We start from the raw sequence: 20,095 nt of genomic DNA, 5'->3' as shown, positions 1-20,095 counted from the left end.
TTTTTTTTAATTCTCCTTCGTACGGTGGGCGGAGTCGACCAACGCGTGGAGCGCCTTTCACCCAGTCCCGTGGCGGCTTGCCGCTCTGCAATCGGCGGAGTAATACGTAGTAGTACGTAGTAGCAAATAGTCCGCGCGTATTTTTATTTCTTCGGGCTTATTTTGCGGCTATATTATCTGCGAATGAAACTATTTATTCATGGAAACCTAAAAAACAAAATAAAGCGAAAGCAATGCCTCCCAAACGAACGTTCTAACTGAGCGCATGAACCGAACAATCGCTAACAATGTACGCTGATTTCAAGCACAAGATCTGGAGAGATTCCAACCGTTCATCACTCAAGCTTTAAGTACCACACGCCATGAGACTACTGGCTTCAGCTCATTGTCCTTACGTAACACTCGCACCCCACGATACACACTGCATATGCTGTTATCTTTGTCTGCCGGGCGTCGTGAAGATCCCTCCATAGCCGAGACTCTCTGCCTCGTTGAAGAAGCCCGTCGCCTTGCCCGCCTTCACGCTGTCGCCTCCGAATATCGATCTAAAGCGTGCTACGACACACAGTAATTTATGGCCCTGGTGATTTCATTTTGTTGTGGCGGACTCTCAGAAAACGAGGTTTGCCCCTACAGCTGCTATGCTTCTGCGATGAATTCTGCGTCATCATACAAAAATTAGCAGGCTCAATTATCGCACAGCGCGCCTTACCGGCAGCGGCCGTCGTTCTACGAAAACAGAAGTGACCCAGGTTGCCCGTTTGAATCCCTGCCTTCGCACGGCGCTTTTAACTCGCCATGCGGCTTCTTCTTTGTAGGGGGAGTGTGACGTTCGTGAAGAGGCTATGCCGAATGCGCCAAGGGTTGAAATAATGAGGTACACACGTCTCGAACTCAAACTAGCCAGGCGGCCCAAGCTTTATAAAGCACCCGATCTGGACTCAGTAAATCTCTTGTAACAATATTATAAAAAAAGCCCTTCCCGCTATTAGACACAGTAAACCCACAGATAGATCCACTTAACTATTCTGTGACCAAGATATTACGCCATTCTTCGGTCGGTATGATTATTGACTACATTGTGTTATGAACATAGTGAAATACAACACCCTATGACTGTTGCCCTCTGCTTCTGCCAATCCTCGTACGAAAAAATTTATATCAGCTCCTATGATAACCTTCCGATTATGAACAGAGCTTATTGTAATTGAAATATTATCCACGCTAGTTTGTTAATTTTTAAGGACTTTCCAGGTCGTTTTAACAAAAGCAATATCAAATGTACTGGCGTAGGGGTGAGTACGCGTCACCACTATCAGCAAATTTTTTCATTGTGTGCATTTCACTTTTGATGCTCCCTTGGCATGTCGATATTGCATAATTTCAGTAGCGCATGAAGCTATTGAATAGTTTTGAGCGGTGTCGGCAGTTTTTTTTTCGTATTTACAGCATGGCCCCAAGTATAGCCTGGAAGGTTAAAACTCAGATAATTAATGTTGATTGGTTTGGTTTGGTTTATGGGGTTTAACGTCCCAAAGCGACTGAGGCTATGAGAGACGCCGTAGTGGAGGGCTCCGGAAATTTGGACCACCTGGGGTTCTTTAACGTGCACTGACATCGCACAGTACACGGGCCTCTAGAATTTCTCCTCCAAAGAAATTCTAGCCGCCGCGGCCGGGATCGAACCCGCGTCTTTTGGGTCAGCAGCCGAGCACCATAACCGCTGAGCCACCGCGGCATTAATGTTGAGGCTTTCACTCTGCTAAGGTCAAATAATTTTATTTTATTTTATTATTAATCGGCATTCCAGCGAGCGTAACGAGCTTCAGAAACACATGGAGTGAAGCTTGCGTAACATTCTTTTTGTGAAGAGCTTTGATAATAAACAAGGGGCTGCACCCTTTCATCAGTATTTTAATTCTAGGACCATGATTTATTTTTCAGATAAGTCACTTTTGTGAATCCAGCAAGGGAATCCGCCAGCACAACCCATTCGCTCCGAACAAACAGAATAAACTTTGCGACGGGAAGCCCACTTGGGATGTCATCATCGAAAACGAAGATTTCAAGAGGTTCGTTTATCCTACGTTTCTACGGAGCAACGCACACATTATTCGTCTTCCCGTCTCAGTTGTTTAGTTGAGCTAAATAGTTAGAAAATACATTCGATCTGGAAGGCTTATACTACAGTCATATCATACAGTGTATATGAGAATTATATTCGAATTCAATAAGCATTTTTCATTTTTCACGCGATAGGGTTAAGGCTTCTGTTATGTAGAAAACCTGGCCTCGTCATTGTTGTCGTCGGTTTTGTGAGCGAAAAATCCCCTGAGAAGCAGCCTATAGGTGGGCCATTTAGGTCACGTGACCTTGTGACGTCATCACAACCTGTCCACCGGAATGTCAGCCCACTGTCCACCATGGCAAGTGGCAGTTAAATTACTGAGGTTGCCCACCAGCGGCGGCACCTGCTATCGTATGGCAGTGGCGCGTCGCTTCATCATCATCACCATCATCAGCCTGACTACACCCACTGCAGGGCAAAGGCCTCTCCCATGTCTCTCCAATTAACCCTGTCCTTTGTCAATTGCCGCCACTGTATCCCCGCAAACTTCTTAATGTCATCCGCCCACCTAACATTCTGCCGTCCCCTGCTACGTTTGCTTTCTCTTGGAATCCACTCCGTTACCCTTAAGAACCAGCGGTTGTCTTGCCTTCGCATTACATGCCCTGCCCAAGCCCATTTTTGCCACTTGATTTCGACTAGGATGTCATTAACTCATCGTTTGGTCCCTCGCCCACGCTGCCGGCTTCAAGTGTCTTAACTTCACACGTATCATTTTTCTTTCCATAGCTCGCTGCGTTGTCCTTAGGCTGAACCCTTTTCGTTAGCTTCCACATTTCTACCTCATACGTGAGTACCGGCAAGATACAGCTACTGTATACTTTTCTCTTGACGGATATTGGTAAACTGCCATTCATGATCTCAAAGAACCCACCATATGTTCTCCTCCCCAGTCTTATTATTCTAGTTATTTCCCTCTCATGATCCGGATCAGCGCTCATTACCTGCCCTAAGTAGACGTACTCCCTTACCACTTCCACTACCTCGCTACAACTTGTGAGCTGCTGTGTTGCCTTGCTAGACTTTGGACCATTGCTTTGGTTTTTTTGCATGTTAATTTTTAAACGCACCGTTATGCTTTGCCTGTCTAACTCACTGATCATGCTTTGCATGTAATCTCCTGCGTGACTTAGCAAGGCAATGTCATCAGCGAATCGCAGATTACTTCACGTCCACGTCCGCTAGTGGAGCCCAATATACGGGACATTGGCCTCAACCTTCTTCTACAATGGAAGCGATCAAGGCTCTCCTTACGTGTTAATGACCTTTAACGTCTGTCTGTGGACTGGTTGTTGGTACAGATGAAAGGACACATGGAGACCTTCAATACTGAGAACTGAAGTTTCATCAGTACATGTATCTTTCGCTCCGATCTCCCTTTCCATGCGTAGTGTGGCCAACTGGAATAGCCTGGTGGACTTTCCTTTCTTCTCGCTCCCTAGTAATGCTGTCGGCCGTTTAATTTTTTGTTCCATATACATGCTCGGTTAAAACCTCCCTGGCCACAGGGTCTGCTTTTGAGCAGTATAGTCAGACAGTTACGACGCACGCGAAGCTGTAAATATCTGCAGACGGCATAAGAGGTGTCGTTATAAACTCCAAGTACCCTGATTGCTTTTGCGGCATCTTAAGTGCCAAGATGTAGCTTTGAAAAGCAGACCCTGTGGCCTGGGAACTTTTTATCAACCCTGTACGTTGTCCATATGGATCCAAAAAAAAGCCATTGGTATAATATTTTAAACGAACTGTGGTGACTCAGTGGCTTTGGCGAATGGCTCCTGATCCCAAGATCACTGGTTCTATCTCGTCCGCAGCAGCCGTGTTTCGATGGAGGCAAACTGCGGCGTGGGTGAGAGAACAAACGAGGGTTAACGACATCGTAGTAGAAATCAATAGGAAGAAATGGGCTTGGGCAGGGCATGGAATGCGAAGGCAAGATAACAGCTGGTCCTTAAGGGTGACGGAGTGGATTCCAAGAGAAGGCAAGCGTAGCAAGGGGCGGCAGAAAGTTAGGTGGGCGGATGAGGTTAAGAAGTTTGCGGGGATACAGTGTCCGCAACTGGCAAAGGACAGGGTTAATTGGAGAGACATGGGAGATGCCTTTGCCCTGCAGTGGGCCTATGATGAAGAGCGAAAACGCCAGTGTACTCTGCTATGGCAGTGCCCGTTGAAGAAAGCCAGACGGTCCTAATTAATCCCGAACCTTCTACTACGGCACTCTCATAGTGAATGTGTCACTTCTGGAAGCTAGACCTCGGAATTTACAGTTTTACATTGCATTTTATTGGGGCAATGAATGCTATGGTAAGTCTGTGCTGAAAGCTTGATGCTGTGCATTGCATCACGTTGTCTGTGGTCTTGAATGCAGGGCACCGCGGCCCGACATGTCGAAGCGCATCCAGGTGTCCTTCGAAGAGACCCAGCAGAAGGAAGTTTTGCCGCAGCGGATCGTTCTTGTTCTCGACGTCTCCGAGAATGTGGCAGTTTGTATAGCTACATTTTACTGCTAGCTTTGTAGCGTTTAATCCATGGCATCATCTTTGGGTTGTAGTTAGATGGTATATATTTGAGCTCGTTTGTAAGGATATTTTAGGCGCAAAGTACAGCATCGAAGGGGATGAGCTGGAGGAATCAGATTAGGACAACCAAAGCGCTGACAGCTGTAATTGTTTTCTTCTCTTGTCTTTGGCTGAGCGCCTGTCATTGTTGGGTTGTTGGGTTGTTTGCAAAGTGTATCTCTTCTGATTTGCTTTCGTTAAATTTATGAAACTGTGTCAGAGCCTGTGCCTAAATAGTATACGGCATGAGCAGTGTACGGCAGGTAGCGTAATTTACATTTCTGGAGCACAGGAATATAAATGTAAAATCTTAACCCTGAAAAACATGTCGGCATTATCGCCAAGGACGCCTCCCTGTTGTATTATACGGGCTTTGCGGATGAACATTCACGACAGAGGTGCAATCCACGTGACACTTGCGCAGTTAATTTTCAAGATTAATGTCGCGTTGTTTATCTCCTTTTAGAAACTGTAGCAGTTACTGATAAAATGTTGGGGGCTAAACGATGAGCAATACTGAAGCTGTAAAAGATTTTGTTCTGTGTACTGTCATGAAAGCAGGGTCCAGAATATTAGCTTGTAGTACAACATAGCGGATATATAATAGAAGACATGACAGCGGCAGTGGTGCATATGAATCCGGCTGTATTTGCACCCAGTATTTCCTTTGTGTATCTGAATACAGCTGGCTTTATTTGGAAGGCAACAGTGACCGAAATCAACGCGCACAGGGGATTGTTTTTATTTCTAGTGTTCATCAATAGCAGATCAACTTTGTGGATTCAGAATTTACGTTTTTCGATCACAGGAAAACCCTCTAGATATGTTATTGTATAAATAGAATACTTGTATATAATACCCTCCCTCCCCCTCCTCTCCTATCCTTTCTGGCTCTCCCCTCACCTCTTTCATTTCATTTATCCAGTCTGCCTGCTACCCCTCTATTTCCGCTGCCCCAGCTGAGGTGCTTCCTGAAGCGATGGCAGACGCCGACGCTAGCAAAAAATCTTTTCCTTCCTTTGAATCATTATTTTAATAAACTACTACTACTACTACTACTACTACTACTACTACTACTACTACTACTGCTACTGCTACTGCTACTACTGCTACTGCTACTGCTACTGCTACTGCTACTACTACTACTACTACTACTACTACTACTACTACTACTACTACTACTGCTACTACTACTACTACTGCTACTGCTACTACTACTACTACTACTACTACTACTACTACTACTACTACTACTACTGCTGCTACTGCTGCTACTGCTACTACTGCTACTACTGCTACTATTGCTACTACTACTACTACTACTACTACTACTACTACTACTACTACTACTAATACTGCTGCTACTGCTACTACTGCTACTACTGCTACTATTGCTACTACTACTACTACTACTACTACTACTACTACTACTACTACTACTACTACTACTAATACTACTGCTACTGCTACTACTGCTACTACTGCTACTACTGCTACTACTACTACTACTACTACTACTACTACTACTGCTACTACTGCTACTACTACTACTACTACTACTACTACTGCTACTACTGCTACTACTGCTACAACTACTACTACTACTACTACTACTACTACTACTACTACTACTACTACAGAAGCCAACAGCCACAGAAACCAAGGGGCACCGGGGATTTTTAATTAATTTATTTATTTTATTTATATTTTATTTATTTATTTATATAACAACAGCACAAAATAAATAAATAAATTGTTGGCTTCTCTCATATGTATAACGAGCCCCTCATTCCCCTTTCCTTGTTTACTACTACAGAAGTACGTTTCTGCAGAAAAGTGTATGCAGAGAAGTACTGCTGGTGCGAAGAGTTCTGCATGTTGCAAACATGAGTTCCTCTAACTTCTTTCTGATCTGCAGAAACACCGACGCTTGGAATCCTTGAAGGAAAGTGCGATGCGGTACTTGACCGATGTGGAGGAAGGAACGATGCGAGTGGCTGTTATTAGCTACTGCAAAACCGCCAGGGTGCAGCACCCTCTTATGCCCGTCAACGTCGGCACCAGGCCGAGATTTTTGAAAGCTGTCCAAGATCTGCTGAGATGCGAGGGCAGTTGCATCGGCTGCGGCCTTCAAAAAGCTTTACAGGTATGACTTAGATGCGAATTCAACACGGAACGCGTAGTCTCAAGAATACATTGATACTATTGATGTTTTATTAAGAAATGCCCCAAAGAAACGTTAAAAGGAACGAATGCCACGGAAACTATTTTTCGGCAGTTATGGCTCGTTATGGGACTTTTCAAACAGGATGGATTTATGGGAAACTCTTGAGGGAGGTGGTCACAAGGAGAGGGGGGGGGGGGTTCTCATATACACAGTGCATTTTAACCTTTAGAAAAACTTGCAGTCGCCATCGCCCTTGCATAACAAAATTGACTGCTCAGGAACGAGGGCGGGGTGTGGGCAACTAGTTATCGTACCAACGTTGTGCTCTGGCGCAGTTTCTCGAATCATTTGAAGACCTATTTTGGAACAATTCATTTTGTTTTTTTCTTTCATTGGTCCCCTGCCATAGGACTCTATTTCCTGTGACTTAAGGCAGTCATGCTGGTCGGGACTAAAAAATGCCCATTCTATTGCATAAACATGCCTCACGCTTAGGTCATACTGGCGGCCCGGCGCCAACGCAAGACGGATCATGGTGAAGTGTTTGAAATTCCTGGCGAGATTTTCAGAGCCAAAGTGAAGTGAAGTGAAAACTTTATTAGCTCTAGATTCGGTTGTATTCGGCGGTTTTGAGATGGCTTCGTCCATCTTGCTCAAAGGTCGGTTGCCCTTAGTCCAGGGCTCCGCTGGATGCTGCTGCCGGTTTTGCTCGCCGAATCAGACCTTCTTGGTCGACCCGGCGATCGCTGGAGAGCACTCCCTCCCATTGCTCCGCACTCGGGTTTGTTATCACTGGTACCACGCTTATCCTCTGGCATGCCCACGTTATGTGCTACAGCGTGGGGGGTTCTTGGCACCAAGGGCATTTGTCATTGTATTGTGTGGGATACATTTTGTTGAGTACGTGTAGGTTCGGGTAGGAGCCCGTCTGTAGCTGCCTCCACGCTACAGAGTCCTCTCTGCTGAGGGAGTTGTCCGGTGGTGGATACCGCTTTCTGCAGCCCTTGTAATAATTTAGAATCGGCGAATAATCTTGGGGTACAGGTTCGTTTCCCTCGAGGTCGCCTACGTTGGATGCTCGGTAATAAGTGTACCCTCGAGCTATCCTGTCAGCCTCTTGGTTCCCTGTTACTCCCGCGTGTCCCGGCGTCCGTACTATCGTATGCCTGATTGGTTCTTCGTTTGTTTGTCGTTGTGTTATGTGGCCCCCAGAGCGGAGTATGCGGAGCGCTCTGTGCCCTATTCTGCCGCATAGGTAGTTGCGGCATGCTGTTTGTGAGAGCCAAAGCACTACTTTGAGGGATCAAGCGGGTTCAGCGATTTTTTGCTGAGCTTGATCTTGAGGGTCACCTTTGGCAAACAATAAATACTTAAAATAAATATTGATGCAAGTGGGATTCAAATCCGCAGCGGCGGGAAGAAATCAACTTCGTTTGCCACTGCACCAAAGCCCTATACTATGACCGCAGCCGATCACGGCTCGTGTTAACGTGCAACGCACTTTCGCGCTGTGCATTGCACATCGCATCGTCGTCTTCATCAACTAAAACTACTATCGAACTAATATCGTCGCCAGACGTGCCGACCACCCAACAAAGTAAGACCATGAGGCAACTAGGCTAAACATATAATTTCGCACGTCCACTCGGTTGAACCCAAGCAGACGTTAAAACCCTTCCTCTTTTTTTACTCTATTACACTGTGACGTTCCGTGCGTGAGCTACCAGGGCCCATACCTACGGCGGAATTTTCTCTGTGCTCAACCGTGAACAATCAACAAGGCCGACAACCTCGCGACGACCATGGGAAGTGGGATGCTTGGAATGCCCCTCCGAGCCTCAGCGGATTAGTGTAGCAGGAATGTCTAGGGCCATTGTCAGCAGTAACCCCAGCGAAATTCCTTGAGCGGAGGTGACCACTATAGCGGCGAAGGCCGGGGACGCGCCGGAGGTATTGTCCGAGCGACCACAGCAAAGGCGCCGGCGGGAGGGAAAGCCAGCCCAATTAGGCATGCCTGGCCGTACAAGGACAAGAGAAGAAAGCTGCCGGCGGGAGACAAACTACATTCCAACGACGGATGTCGGGGATGCCGCAGGGCGCCGCCGTGGAAAGGAGGAAGAAAGAAACATTCCAGTCGGGAAGACAGGAGATCGGGCGTGGCCGGCGGAGCAGATATAGCTGGCGAGTGCGGACGAAAGGCAGGGAGAGGACGAGATCGTTCACGAAAAAGGGTCCTTCAGCGCCGAAGCCGGACGGCGCGCAGCTTCTGCCAGCCACCGACGGATCGCAACTCCGGAGACCATCCATCGCCCCCATGACGGCGTCGCCACGTAAGCTCGGACACCCCAGCCTCTGATGTACCATGTATAATAATTGATTACATCATTTTGTTTAAACTGAGCCATACGGTGTCTTCTTGCCTCTCCGTCCCGTGTGGACCTGCGCATTATGTGGGGTCGTCACAACACTCACGGGAGCAGACTATGTGGTGGTTATGCATGCGACAGGACGGAAGAAAATGTTCACTGAATTATTTCCCCTTGTTTGCTAACCGCGTCTAAAGGGAGTGTTCATTTTCGCTGCTGTGTGGTGCGCGAATTTCCTGCAGATTTTGTCGCCGTTAGCTACCGCATTGTCCGTTGAATGTGTTTCAGTATTGCTCAGACGTAACTGGCATGTGCTGAATAGAATCAGGAGCTTCAGTAGCGATGGGGCAAATTTAGCATTCTTTAGCGACATTTAAAACTTCAAACCTCTTTCAGCAAGTCACATTACCTGTAATTGACGCCTGTGTATTTCTTGCTCGTGATCATTTGGCGCATTGACGACTTTAACAGATGTGGTAAGAACAACCAGCACGCGCGACCTGGTGGCACCAAAAGGCCAGTGCAAACTAAAACATGATAAAGGCTGGTTAGCGGAAATGTAAACTCGCGCAAGGCTAATATACAAATGCGAGACCTCTAGGCACTAGGACGTGCATAAATAAAGTGATACAGTAATTCACGAATCAACACTTTCGAATGTAAACCGAGAATAATTCATAAAGCTCTTCCGCTACTTGCGAAATAAGAACGAAAATGATACGTAACTAGCTCACCCTCCTTGCCATGAGGTTTGATTGAAAGAGCAACTTTCGCCAGTAGAATATGGCGGTGGCTCAAGGGTTATGGTGCTCGGCTGCTGACCCGTAAGACGCGGGTTCGATCCCGGCCGCGGCGGTTGAATTTCTTTGGAGGAGAAATTCTAGAGGCCCGTGTACTGTGCGATGTCAGTGCACGTTAAAGAACCCCAGGCGGTCGAAATTTCCGGAGCCCTCCACTACGGCGTCTCTCATAGCCTTAGTCGCTTTGGGACGTTAAACCCCATAAACCAATTAAACCAACCCCAGAATATGAAATTTCTCAGACGTAATGAGGCCTCTTGTCCGAACTCTCGGCTAAGACGAGAGCAGTCCCAACGCTACTCAGTGCGGTCACAGCGTAAACCAGTGCAGTCTTAGTTTGATGGAGTGGGACTTCCGCTCTAAAAAGTGAGCCGCATCATGGCCGCAGCGAAATCCTGTCTTGTCGGATGCGACCCAAGAGTTTCCAGTGTGACCCAACAATCTCCCAGTGCAACAAGTGACCGCCCCAGTGTGTTCCACTAAAAAATGGCGGTTTCCACTCTAGCCGCTAAAACGCAGTTTCTGAACGCCATTGAAGTGAGTGGTTTTTCAAGAGAGGTCGCTTAGCATACAACTACTGAAAGGTGTGGGGTGCGATTTCTCAAGCTTAAAACAACTTGAACTGCTCGCACTACACGGCGGCGCTAGTAACATCCGCCGCCCACTCTGAACCTGAACAGAAAACTGAAAAAGACAAATCAGGAACGAATCGGCCTATGATACATCCAGAGACAGTGCCCTGCTCTTTGAAGCGATTTCAGGTTGTCTGAAAACACCTAAATATAACCCGAGCAGACGTTAAATACCTACCACTTTTTAGAACCCTGTCATACATGGGGCGCTCTCCCAAAATGTTGCTGCAGGTATAGTTGCCATACCGTTGATATGCTCGAATCGCTCCTAGCGGGCGAGACGGCCCCACTGTAGCGCGCAGTAGTGGTAACCAGTTCTTAAATAACAACAGGGTCGCCTTCAGCGCTCACAATTACAGCAAACAAGTTTTAGTTAACAGCTTGCGGTGCCAGCAAACAACTCCAATCTCGTACTAACCTGCCATCTGCTATTTTTCAATGGATCTTTGGTTATCTGTTCTTCTCTTGCCGCTCTGCCCTTGACTGCCTTTAAGGTGTTTATTCCCGTCTTATGAATGGCCGTAATTCCGGCTTCTGTACGCGTGTGCACAACATAACCAACTTGCACGTTATACTGATTCAGAACACAACCATACTAACCTGTGACTTTGTACGGTTCTTGTCGACTCTCTCTTCAACGTACCCTGTGATGTGCACTAACCAGTCCGACCCCCGAGTGTGGCAAGGCTACTTGACTACGCAATCAATTAATATCTTCGCCACCCGATTAAGAACGCACTCTCCATCGCACTTACTCGCAGGTGCTTACCACTCCCGACGAGACTCCGGAAGGTGCCATCATAACGGTGGTGTGCGCTGGAAAAGAGGACCACCGACCTTACTTGACGGAGATCAAGCCGGCACTTGTGGCAGCCAAAGTCGAAGTCCACACGATGGCACTGGGGCCCGATGCCGACGGCAAACTCGAAATGCTTGCTGTGGCCACAAAAGGAAGCGCGTTTGCCTTTCAAGACTACACCCTTGGTCCCATTGTTATAGAACATGAAACTTCTGTGCGTTCCAAAACGGTGCGTACATATTCCGCGAAAGTGATTTGCCAAATAACATGGCCGTGGCCAGAGCGGTAGTGTAGGGCTTCCGAATGGCTGCGTTTACGTTTTGCACAAGCCTGAAAGGGAGGACGCGATTTGTCCTTGCTAATTCTAGTTTCTAGACCGGAAGGAGGCGAGAGTCTCTGCATCGCCGGAAAGGCCCGCGACCGTTTGCGTGGAGGCCGCAGTACTTTGCTAGACAACTTTCTACGGGCACTTGTGTAATCCACTTTCAGTTTCACGAATCGTAGCGATAGCAGAGCTCCAGAACAATTGATAAAATACTCTGAGACATTTCGGTTCCCATAAAAAAAAGTAAGATCAGTGAACTCATGCTGTGAAAGTACCTTTTCAAATAAGCACCTCAATTTCAACACATCGCTCATTTTATCAGCATTCATTCGTCATAACACTTTTACCAGGTGTCTTAGGGAAGGTGATAACACGGCCGCTAGATACAAAGCGCAAAGCGAGGTGCGGCCCGCCACGTCGCACAGAAACGGCGTCTTGGGCCTAGTTCTCCGTGCGCCCGCCGCGGCGCCACTGCTCGGGGACAACTGCTCGCAGGGAAACGCCGCGACAGCTGCGCCGGTACGCCCGTACGCCCGTAAGGAGCGCTTCGGGAGTCCACTCCCGGGAAACCGGACGACCTGTCCCCGAACAGTGGCGCCCCCACCGAAAACAGCGGCCGCGACTGTAAACTCCGCCAGGACATGCTCACCCATTGTCGGCGGCGCGACGTGGCTGGCCGCACCTCGCTTTGCGCTTTGCATCAAGCGGCCGTGGTGATAACTAGTTTTTAAAAATAGTGTTTTCAGTTAAAGAGAAACTTTTTGCAGCATAGCAATACCAGTATTTGCGGACGTCAAAAAAAAAAGAAAATAATGGGTGAATCATTTTAACCAGTAAAGTGATTATGTAAATTCTAATTAACTTTTTAGCTATTATCAATAGGCAACTGATTGCAATTAGAGACTTGTAGCTGCCGGTTAACAATAGTCACATCAGTGTTTAGAATTCCGAAAATGCGATTACCTTCAGCGCTGTGGCTAGACAAAATTTCGTTATTTCGACTAGTTACGTGCACTGGAGAAGTTGCTTTGCCTGCATGCTTTTCGAAAGCGCGTCTATTTTGGCGCGGTTTCGACAAAATCATGTCGTTCCACAGCGGCGAGGGTAATCCCGTTCTTGAAATTCCAAAAATTCATACGGCTATTATTAACCGCCTGCGACAAATATCTAATTATTATCACGTGCCTATCGGTGATAGCTAAAAGCTAACTATTAATATTTAGTCAATCACTTCACCAGTTAACATGGTTAAACAATTTGACGTCCACCAACATTGGTATTACTATGCCGCAAAAATCTCTTTACCCCAAAAAGGTATTTTAACAAATTACTGATCACCCAGCCGCTGCGGTTACTCAGTGGTTATGGCGCTCGGCTGCTGACCCGAAAGACGCGGGTTCGATCTCGGACGCGGCGGTCGAATTTCGATGGAGGCGAAATTCTAGAGGCCCGTGTACTGTGCGATGTCAGTGCAGGTTAAAGAACCCCAGGTGTTCGAAATTATCCGGAATCCTTCACTAGGGTGTCCCTGATATCCTGAGTCGCTTTGGGACGTTAAACCCCCTCCTCTGAAACCTAGTGCAGCGTTCTCATTTTCCAGTTAATGAAATGTTGATTTTTCCGTTGCCGTGCACTACGACGAGAAGCTGTTTCTGACTGATAAAGTTTTTTATAGAGCTTTCTGAAGTCTTAGGTGTTGGTGTCTAAACCCCTTGTTAAGTTCCTCTCCCTGCGGGAAGTGCAGTTCGCTAATAAAACAAAACATGATCAGTAATCATTCCCAATGACTTCGTACCGCTCCCAGGCCGCTGAAGGCTCCGAAACTTCACAGTCACGTGACAAATGTCTTTGTTCTTTGGCGATGGCAGGGCTCAGGAGAAGATAGCCATGAGCTTTGACTCTGCAAACGACTCGGGAGCGAAATGCCTTGTTACAAACAGGAATACACAATTTCTAGCGAGAAGAAACCTATAGGTAGGCCGAGAAAAGGGTAGGACAATTGTTGTTGTTTTCTCTGCAATCAAATTGCTCCGTTTTCTGCTTTAAAAGCTGAAGATACTCGAGCCGGACATTCGAAATCACTGCCTTTGATAGAAGAGATGCCCTTTCAGTGGTTCACAGAAATTAAGAATGTGTGAAACTCCGAGCGAAAGTCCTGCTGAACTGTCTCGCCAGTGAGAATAAATAATCGCGCTTTTGTACGATGGCGAGTACATGTTGTCAAACTTCCCTCAAGTGCAGGTGACGAACAGCGAAGCGCCTAAGTACCAAATTTTTTCATGGCGAATACTACCGGACTATATAAAAAAAATCATTGTGTTTTTGTCTATACGTAGTAAGCCGCCTTGCTGTTCTGTCTGTATCTAGATGCGTAGGGGTTGAGTTTTGGATCCTTTTCCATCAGTCAACTGCCTCCTAATACTTTTTGAGGCAATATTCAATTCTAATGCAATGTTTTGTTATAAACAGATAAAACTGAGGTACGGTGGGTACCACATTTCATGTTTTTTTTTTTAAGAAGTCACCATTCGAACTTTGCATCCCTTTCTTCTACAAAACAAGTGGGGGAAACAGCTTAAAAGAATATAATTTATTTCTACCGCCATTATGTGTGCAATATTACTAATCATATCCATGTGACACATGCACATAGCCTACGCCTTATAATGAGTTCCAGTACTGCTCGATCTCTCGCGCAAATAATTCTTCACTTTTTGGTTAACAGTCTACTGACTGTTAACCAAAAACTGAAGAATTATTTGCGTACGAGACCGAGCAGTACTGGAACTCATTATAAGGCGTGATACGATTCCAAATAAGCTGCCATAGCTAACAGACTTCACGACAGAACGGTGTGAAAATTCTATCTTCCGGTCTTCCAGACACCCAACAACCTGCATTTAAACTAATAATGTCGCCCTCTACGCGTAAAAGTTGCTATTAATTTTTTTTTTTGCATCCGCAGGTTATGAATGTCACAATAGCTTTTACTAAAAGCTACGAAGTCGGCTTCGTGTTGAAAAAGAGCAAGGGCGAGAACGTTGTGGTTCTAGTTCATTGCATTGCATGGACATGTGCCAGTGTCACTGCTTGGCTCGTTTATCCCAGCGGACGTTGGTGCACGGCTTGCCGCAGTGCTGCCACAGACGATGTAACGACTATTTCTATACCCAACCCGGCAAAGGTAAGTTTCCCTCGTGAGCAGGTGAATACCCAAAAATTCTGGACAAAAGCATTTTTTAACGAGAAAGAATTTATGAGCGTAATTTTTTTATATATTGTAAGATTTCACTATAACAATCAATATATCCGCAGATGTTTCGTCAGCAGGCTTGAACTGTTTTGCTATTTTTTTTATTGTTTCACGGATTCTCTCCGTGTAGGGGGCAGAGGTAAAGGCAAAATGCCTGACAGAGCCTCTGCGCCCCCACAGTTCAAGGCAGCATGACATGTAATTTACACACATATTTGCTCATTTTTAGCACACAACTGAAAGCAAAAAAAAATTCAATTATTCACATCACATGTCTTCAAAGCATTAGTTTTTCTTGAACATGGTATATTTTAAGGAGGCAGAAAAGACATATGCAATAGGTATTATGTAATAACAAAATTGGCTTACATCAGAAGCCAATCAAAGAAAAGAAAAACCACAATTCATTGGTCCGAAAAATAAATCGCATATGCAGTAAATAGATCAGTACAAAGAAGCATTCCAGAAAAAAAAAGCAAGGTTTAGACTGATGTGTAGGGTACATGCTGAAACAATGGCAAATATATTTTACAACCGAAGAGAGAAATAACATAACGTAATATAACAAATAATAGAAATAACATAACATAATGCAACGCAGCTGAACGTTATTGCTATCGGAAAAGCGTTCCCTGTTGGTTTTCTATGGCAGACTTTACTGCTCGACGCGAGCGATGGAAATACCATAAAAGAAAGATTTTGCTATATACCGGAATAATGAACCATTACCTCCAAAATTTTTATACCAGTATTTTGCCGTTTTCCAATGTCCCAAATTTTTTTTCCAAGAATGTTGGACATAATGCAGGCATACAGTTTCTTAAAAATGTATAGTTTGACATATTTCAACTTCGATGTCTTCAAAAACCAGCAGGCACTGAAAACGGCGTAACCTTAAATTAAGATATCGGTTTATTAAATCGTTAGTTTTCTACTTTTTCTGCATCGTTGGTCACATTTGCGTCTACATGCCCAAGAACATGTAAATTTAGAGCCGTCGCCATTGCAATAAGTAATGATATTAGTTCAATATGTCCGATGACGGAATGATTACAGCTTCTGAGTTGAACGCCAGAGGACGACATCCTGGTCGCGGTGGCTCCTTTATACGCGGCTGACATGCCTATGTGTTTCGACCCCGAAATTATTGCTACTTAGCCTACGACGGCCAAGTCTAAAAAGCGTAACGGTATCTAGCATTTCATTTACTTTTCTCGTACGACACTCACTAATTTATTTTATTATGAATGCAAGAGCATTATATGGCTCTGTCGCATCAGCAAAAAGTGTCCGAAAATTTTATCAGCACGATTACGTTGTTCTCTTAGTATAAATGTGTGAAAGTGTGATTGTAACAGATAGTGTATGATAAAATGTTGCCGTGGGAAAAATTTGGTCGATGAGGTATAATTAGTTGATTAATTAAACGCGAAAAAACGCGAAAAGTGAACATAGACGGGAAAATAGCCATGAACGTCGACATTTTACATGGACGTCAGAACAGCCACGGTCGTTGATATAGCATGTGGATGTTTTGATTTCGCATTGCTCCAGCACGGTTCACCGCAGTGATCTCAATTTCTTTTTGTTGATTGCACAGCCTGGGAAGTGGATGCTTCACATGGACAGCCATAGTTATGAAAAGCTGGAAGTCAACATACTAGTCAAATCTCTGCCCACTGAGCCGAATGACGAACCGATGTGGGTGAACTGTAGAATGGCCAGTTTAATGGTTTCCCGTCCTAATGAAGCGATCATACTGGCAGACGTAAGAAAGGGAAAGAAGGTCGTCTTGAACGCCGACGTCGCAGCTGAGGTCATCAGTCCAAGGCCACCATACAAGGCCATGGTCCAGCTCAATGACGACGGTCAGGGTAAGGATATTCCATCTCGGCTCATAGTTCTAAACAGACTTAGACTAGCGTCGATTAGAGCCAATTAATGTAGTCTTCAGTTTCCCTAGATTCTACAATGCCAAGTTTATTAAATCTTCAACCCTGACTTAAATAACGCATCCGGGTAAGAACAGCGCCACATGAAAAAAATTTTTGGAGCTTCGTTGCACAGAAGATATCGCTGCAACATTTAGCCTTTGAAATATAAAGGATGCAGTAACCGAAAATTGTGCACCAGTAGAGCGGCTTTGAATTAGATCAAGAACAATTGTGCGCCAACCAAAATTCGTGAATCACGGAGATGAACATTAACGCTTCTTACCCAAGTCTGAGTGAGACTCGATTGAATCCTGGTCCAGGGAGAAGCCAATCTGAGTGTAAGATTTTGGGCTCTTAAGGTGGCCCATGAAGCCCTTTCTATGTGAACAGGAGAATGCTCAGTAGACGTTTATGTCTATGTTTATGAGGTTTCCCGTCCCAAAGCGCCTCGGTCTATGAGGGACGCTGTAGTGCAGGGCCGCGAATAATTTCGACCACCTGGGGTTCTTTAACATGCACTGACATCGCACAGTACACGGGTCTCTAACATTTCGCCTCCATCAAAATGCGATCGCCGCGGCCGGGATCGAGCTCAGGTCTTTGGGGTTAGGAGCCGAGCAACATAACCACTGAGCAACCCCAGCGGCTACTTGTCGTTTACCTTATATTTATTCATTTATTCGCAGCCTTACGAACCCCTGTTCAGAGCATTGATTGAGTAAGTTTGAAAACAATAATACAAGAATACAAATTAGAAGTAAACATACAAACTGCCTAACCAGCGAAACCTAGAGAAAGAAAAATAGCAGCTGACAAAAATAGCAAAAACACATTTCATAACATCCAGAAACACATCTGAAAATAGAACGCAGAAACAGAAAAAGTAATCATCAAATAAAACACAAAACACTTATTCGAAAATACTGCTCAAAACATTCTGAGAAAAAAAAAGCTGACTATACTAGTAGAGAACTGAGCGTGATAACTGAATAGAATCGGTCATACCCAAGTAGAACTTTGGTAAATATGTCAGCGTCAGTAATAGTCGAACCACCTAATTTGATATGGGCCCGGTTAGCTATGCAAACGATAATGTCAGGAAGAACATTCCAGTGATATGGCCCGACAAAGCGCAGATCAATTGAATGCCCGAGCAGTACCAAAGAGGCACGAAAAACTGAGTTGATTACGCAACCACCGGGAGGTGTTTTTAGAAGCAATGTGCAAAAGGGTACATGCGGTGGTGTTGCAAACATATCTCTGAAGTTAGCAACGACGACAGACTGAACGTCCAATATTTCATGATGTAAGAAAATTTCAAGTAGCATTTGTGGTGTTCTTTCGTGAAGAACGCGATTTCTGGATATTAATCTTGTGGCAGAGTTAATAAGAGCCCCAAACAGATGATGCAAGCTGCAGTTTACGCAAAAAACTTGGGTAGGCGGATTTACTGGTGTGAGAGTGTGAACTGCGTACATTTTTATGCAGATATCGTAGTCTACGAAAAGACGTAACGCGGATAGCTGCTGAACAGCAGTTGAGATCTCCTCTCAGATGAACGTCAAGTTGTTTGTATGTTAAGGCCCGGGTCACCGTGGTTTTCTTGACTTGGTAATGGAAGGAAGCGTTAACCCGCTTACGGCTGAATTAAATGATTGCACACTTAGATACATTTAAAGTAAGCTGCCATATGTTACACTACTGATAAATAATTTTAAGGCCTTTGAAGAACGCGGGGGTCATCTGGAGTGAAGGTGGGCTGGTAAAAATGCAGTCATCACCAAACAGTATTATGCTTGGTATTATATTAGTATGCAAATAACTGATGTAGGTTAGAAAAACTAATGGGGCCTAAGCTCTGCTCTTGTGGTACGCTTGATGTACTATAATTAAGCAATGATGAAGCAGTGTTGTGAACAAGGAACTGCTGGCGGAAGGACGACCAGTTCGGAGCCATGATAACGTGAGTGAATTTAACTGGAGAGCAGAAATTTTAGAGGTTAGGCGTCAGTGAGCTGAATGATCAAATGCTTTCGAAAAGTCAAGATGCAACCAGTTGAAATGTTAATGTGGATACTAAAAGGCAGATCGGTAGTAAATTCAAGTAGTAGTGTTTCGCATGAAAATCCTGTTCTGAAACTGTGCTAACAACGTGAACGTTATTACACTCCCAATTGGACTAAATGTTAGAGGCAATATTTGTTCGAGTAGCTTGTAGCAAATAAAAGCTAATGAAATGGGACGATAATCATGAGTGCCTGGATGTGGTTTGGTGTAAGAATTAACCTTGCAAACCTTTCTGTTACGTGGCTGCTGCCCGGAAGACAGTGACTGCGGAAAAATTGAAAATAAAATGCGACTTGAATTGGAAACCGTATTTTTCCAGATTGTAGTTTATGTCGTCTATGCTTGAAGACGTTGATGTTTTAGGATTAGTAATGACGTGAGCGATGCCTTCCGTAGATACTTATGGGCTCCAGGTACGCGCCATCGAGTTCGTTTACAAAATTAGTTCTGGAATAATCTTCGCTGGTGAATACTTACGAGAAGAAAACATGAAATACGGAAAAGCACTCCGTGTTGGTAAGAATGTTATCATAATTGTGAGTGATGTATGATCACCGTAATCAGGAGATATCACTTTCCAAAACTTCCTTAGGTTCGATTGCAGAATAGAAGGACTGTCATTGGAATGATATTTATGACTCGCATCTCAGAGCCATTCACTGAAGCGGCGCAATAAGGGTCATTTGAAGTCGGCCCATATCTATGATTATTGTGTTTTAATCACAGCGATGTTACTCTCGCCGAAATCGGTGCATGTGTATTCTCGAAAAGGAAAAAAAAAATTAATTCAAATATTGCCTGCCACCAGCCGTTTTCGCAAGTAACTACACTCGCTGGAATGCCTTTCTGGCTGCCTTTCACTTCCGCGGCTCGTCACAAACTCTTTCTCATCGCTGACCAGTAGAGCTGCAATCCATTGGCGAGGAAAAAACACTATAATTTTCTGTCACGTTTTCTAAGCAACAAACGGGCCTTTTTCCACTGAATTACATAAATAAGGCTCCAAAGAGCCCAGACGTCAATTTTTCCTAAAGACAGAACTTGGCTGCAGTTCCCTTTCGAGTCT

General features: G+C 45.1%; 1 protein-coding gene across 1 annotated transcript in view; it reads left to right on the top strand.

Annotated features, from left to right (window-relative positions):
* LOC149335463 (calcium-activated chloride channel regulator 1-like) overlaps positions 1-20,095 on the top strand; it is a 41,643-nt gene that overhangs the window by 15,902 nt on the left and 5,646 nt on the right. The window contains exons 4-9 of the mRNA XM_089553927.1: positions 1,945-2,072; positions 4,497-4,611; positions 6,605-6,832; positions 11,413-11,679; positions 14,741-14,959; positions 16,629-16,902. Coding sequence (XP_089410053.1) covers positions 1,945-2,072; positions 4,497-4,611; positions 6,605-6,832; positions 11,413-11,679; positions 14,741-14,959; positions 16,629-16,902 — 1,231 coding nt within the window. The remainder of the gene's footprint in view (positions 1-1,944; positions 2,073-4,496; positions 4,612-6,604; positions 6,833-11,412; positions 11,680-14,740; positions 14,960-16,628; positions 16,903-20,095) is intronic.

The sequence above is a fragment of the Amblyomma mixtum genome, chromosome 7, assembly GCF_055824585.1.
Source record: "Amblyomma mixtum isolate Tamu chromosome 7, ASM5582458v1, whole genome shotgun sequence".
NCBI classification, from domain to species: domain Eukaryota; kingdom Metazoa; phylum Arthropoda; class Arachnida; order Ixodida; family Ixodidae; genus Amblyomma; species Amblyomma mixtum.
The sequence above is the reverse complement of the archived record's forward strand: the minus strand, read 5'-3'. Positions and strand labels throughout refer to the sequence as shown.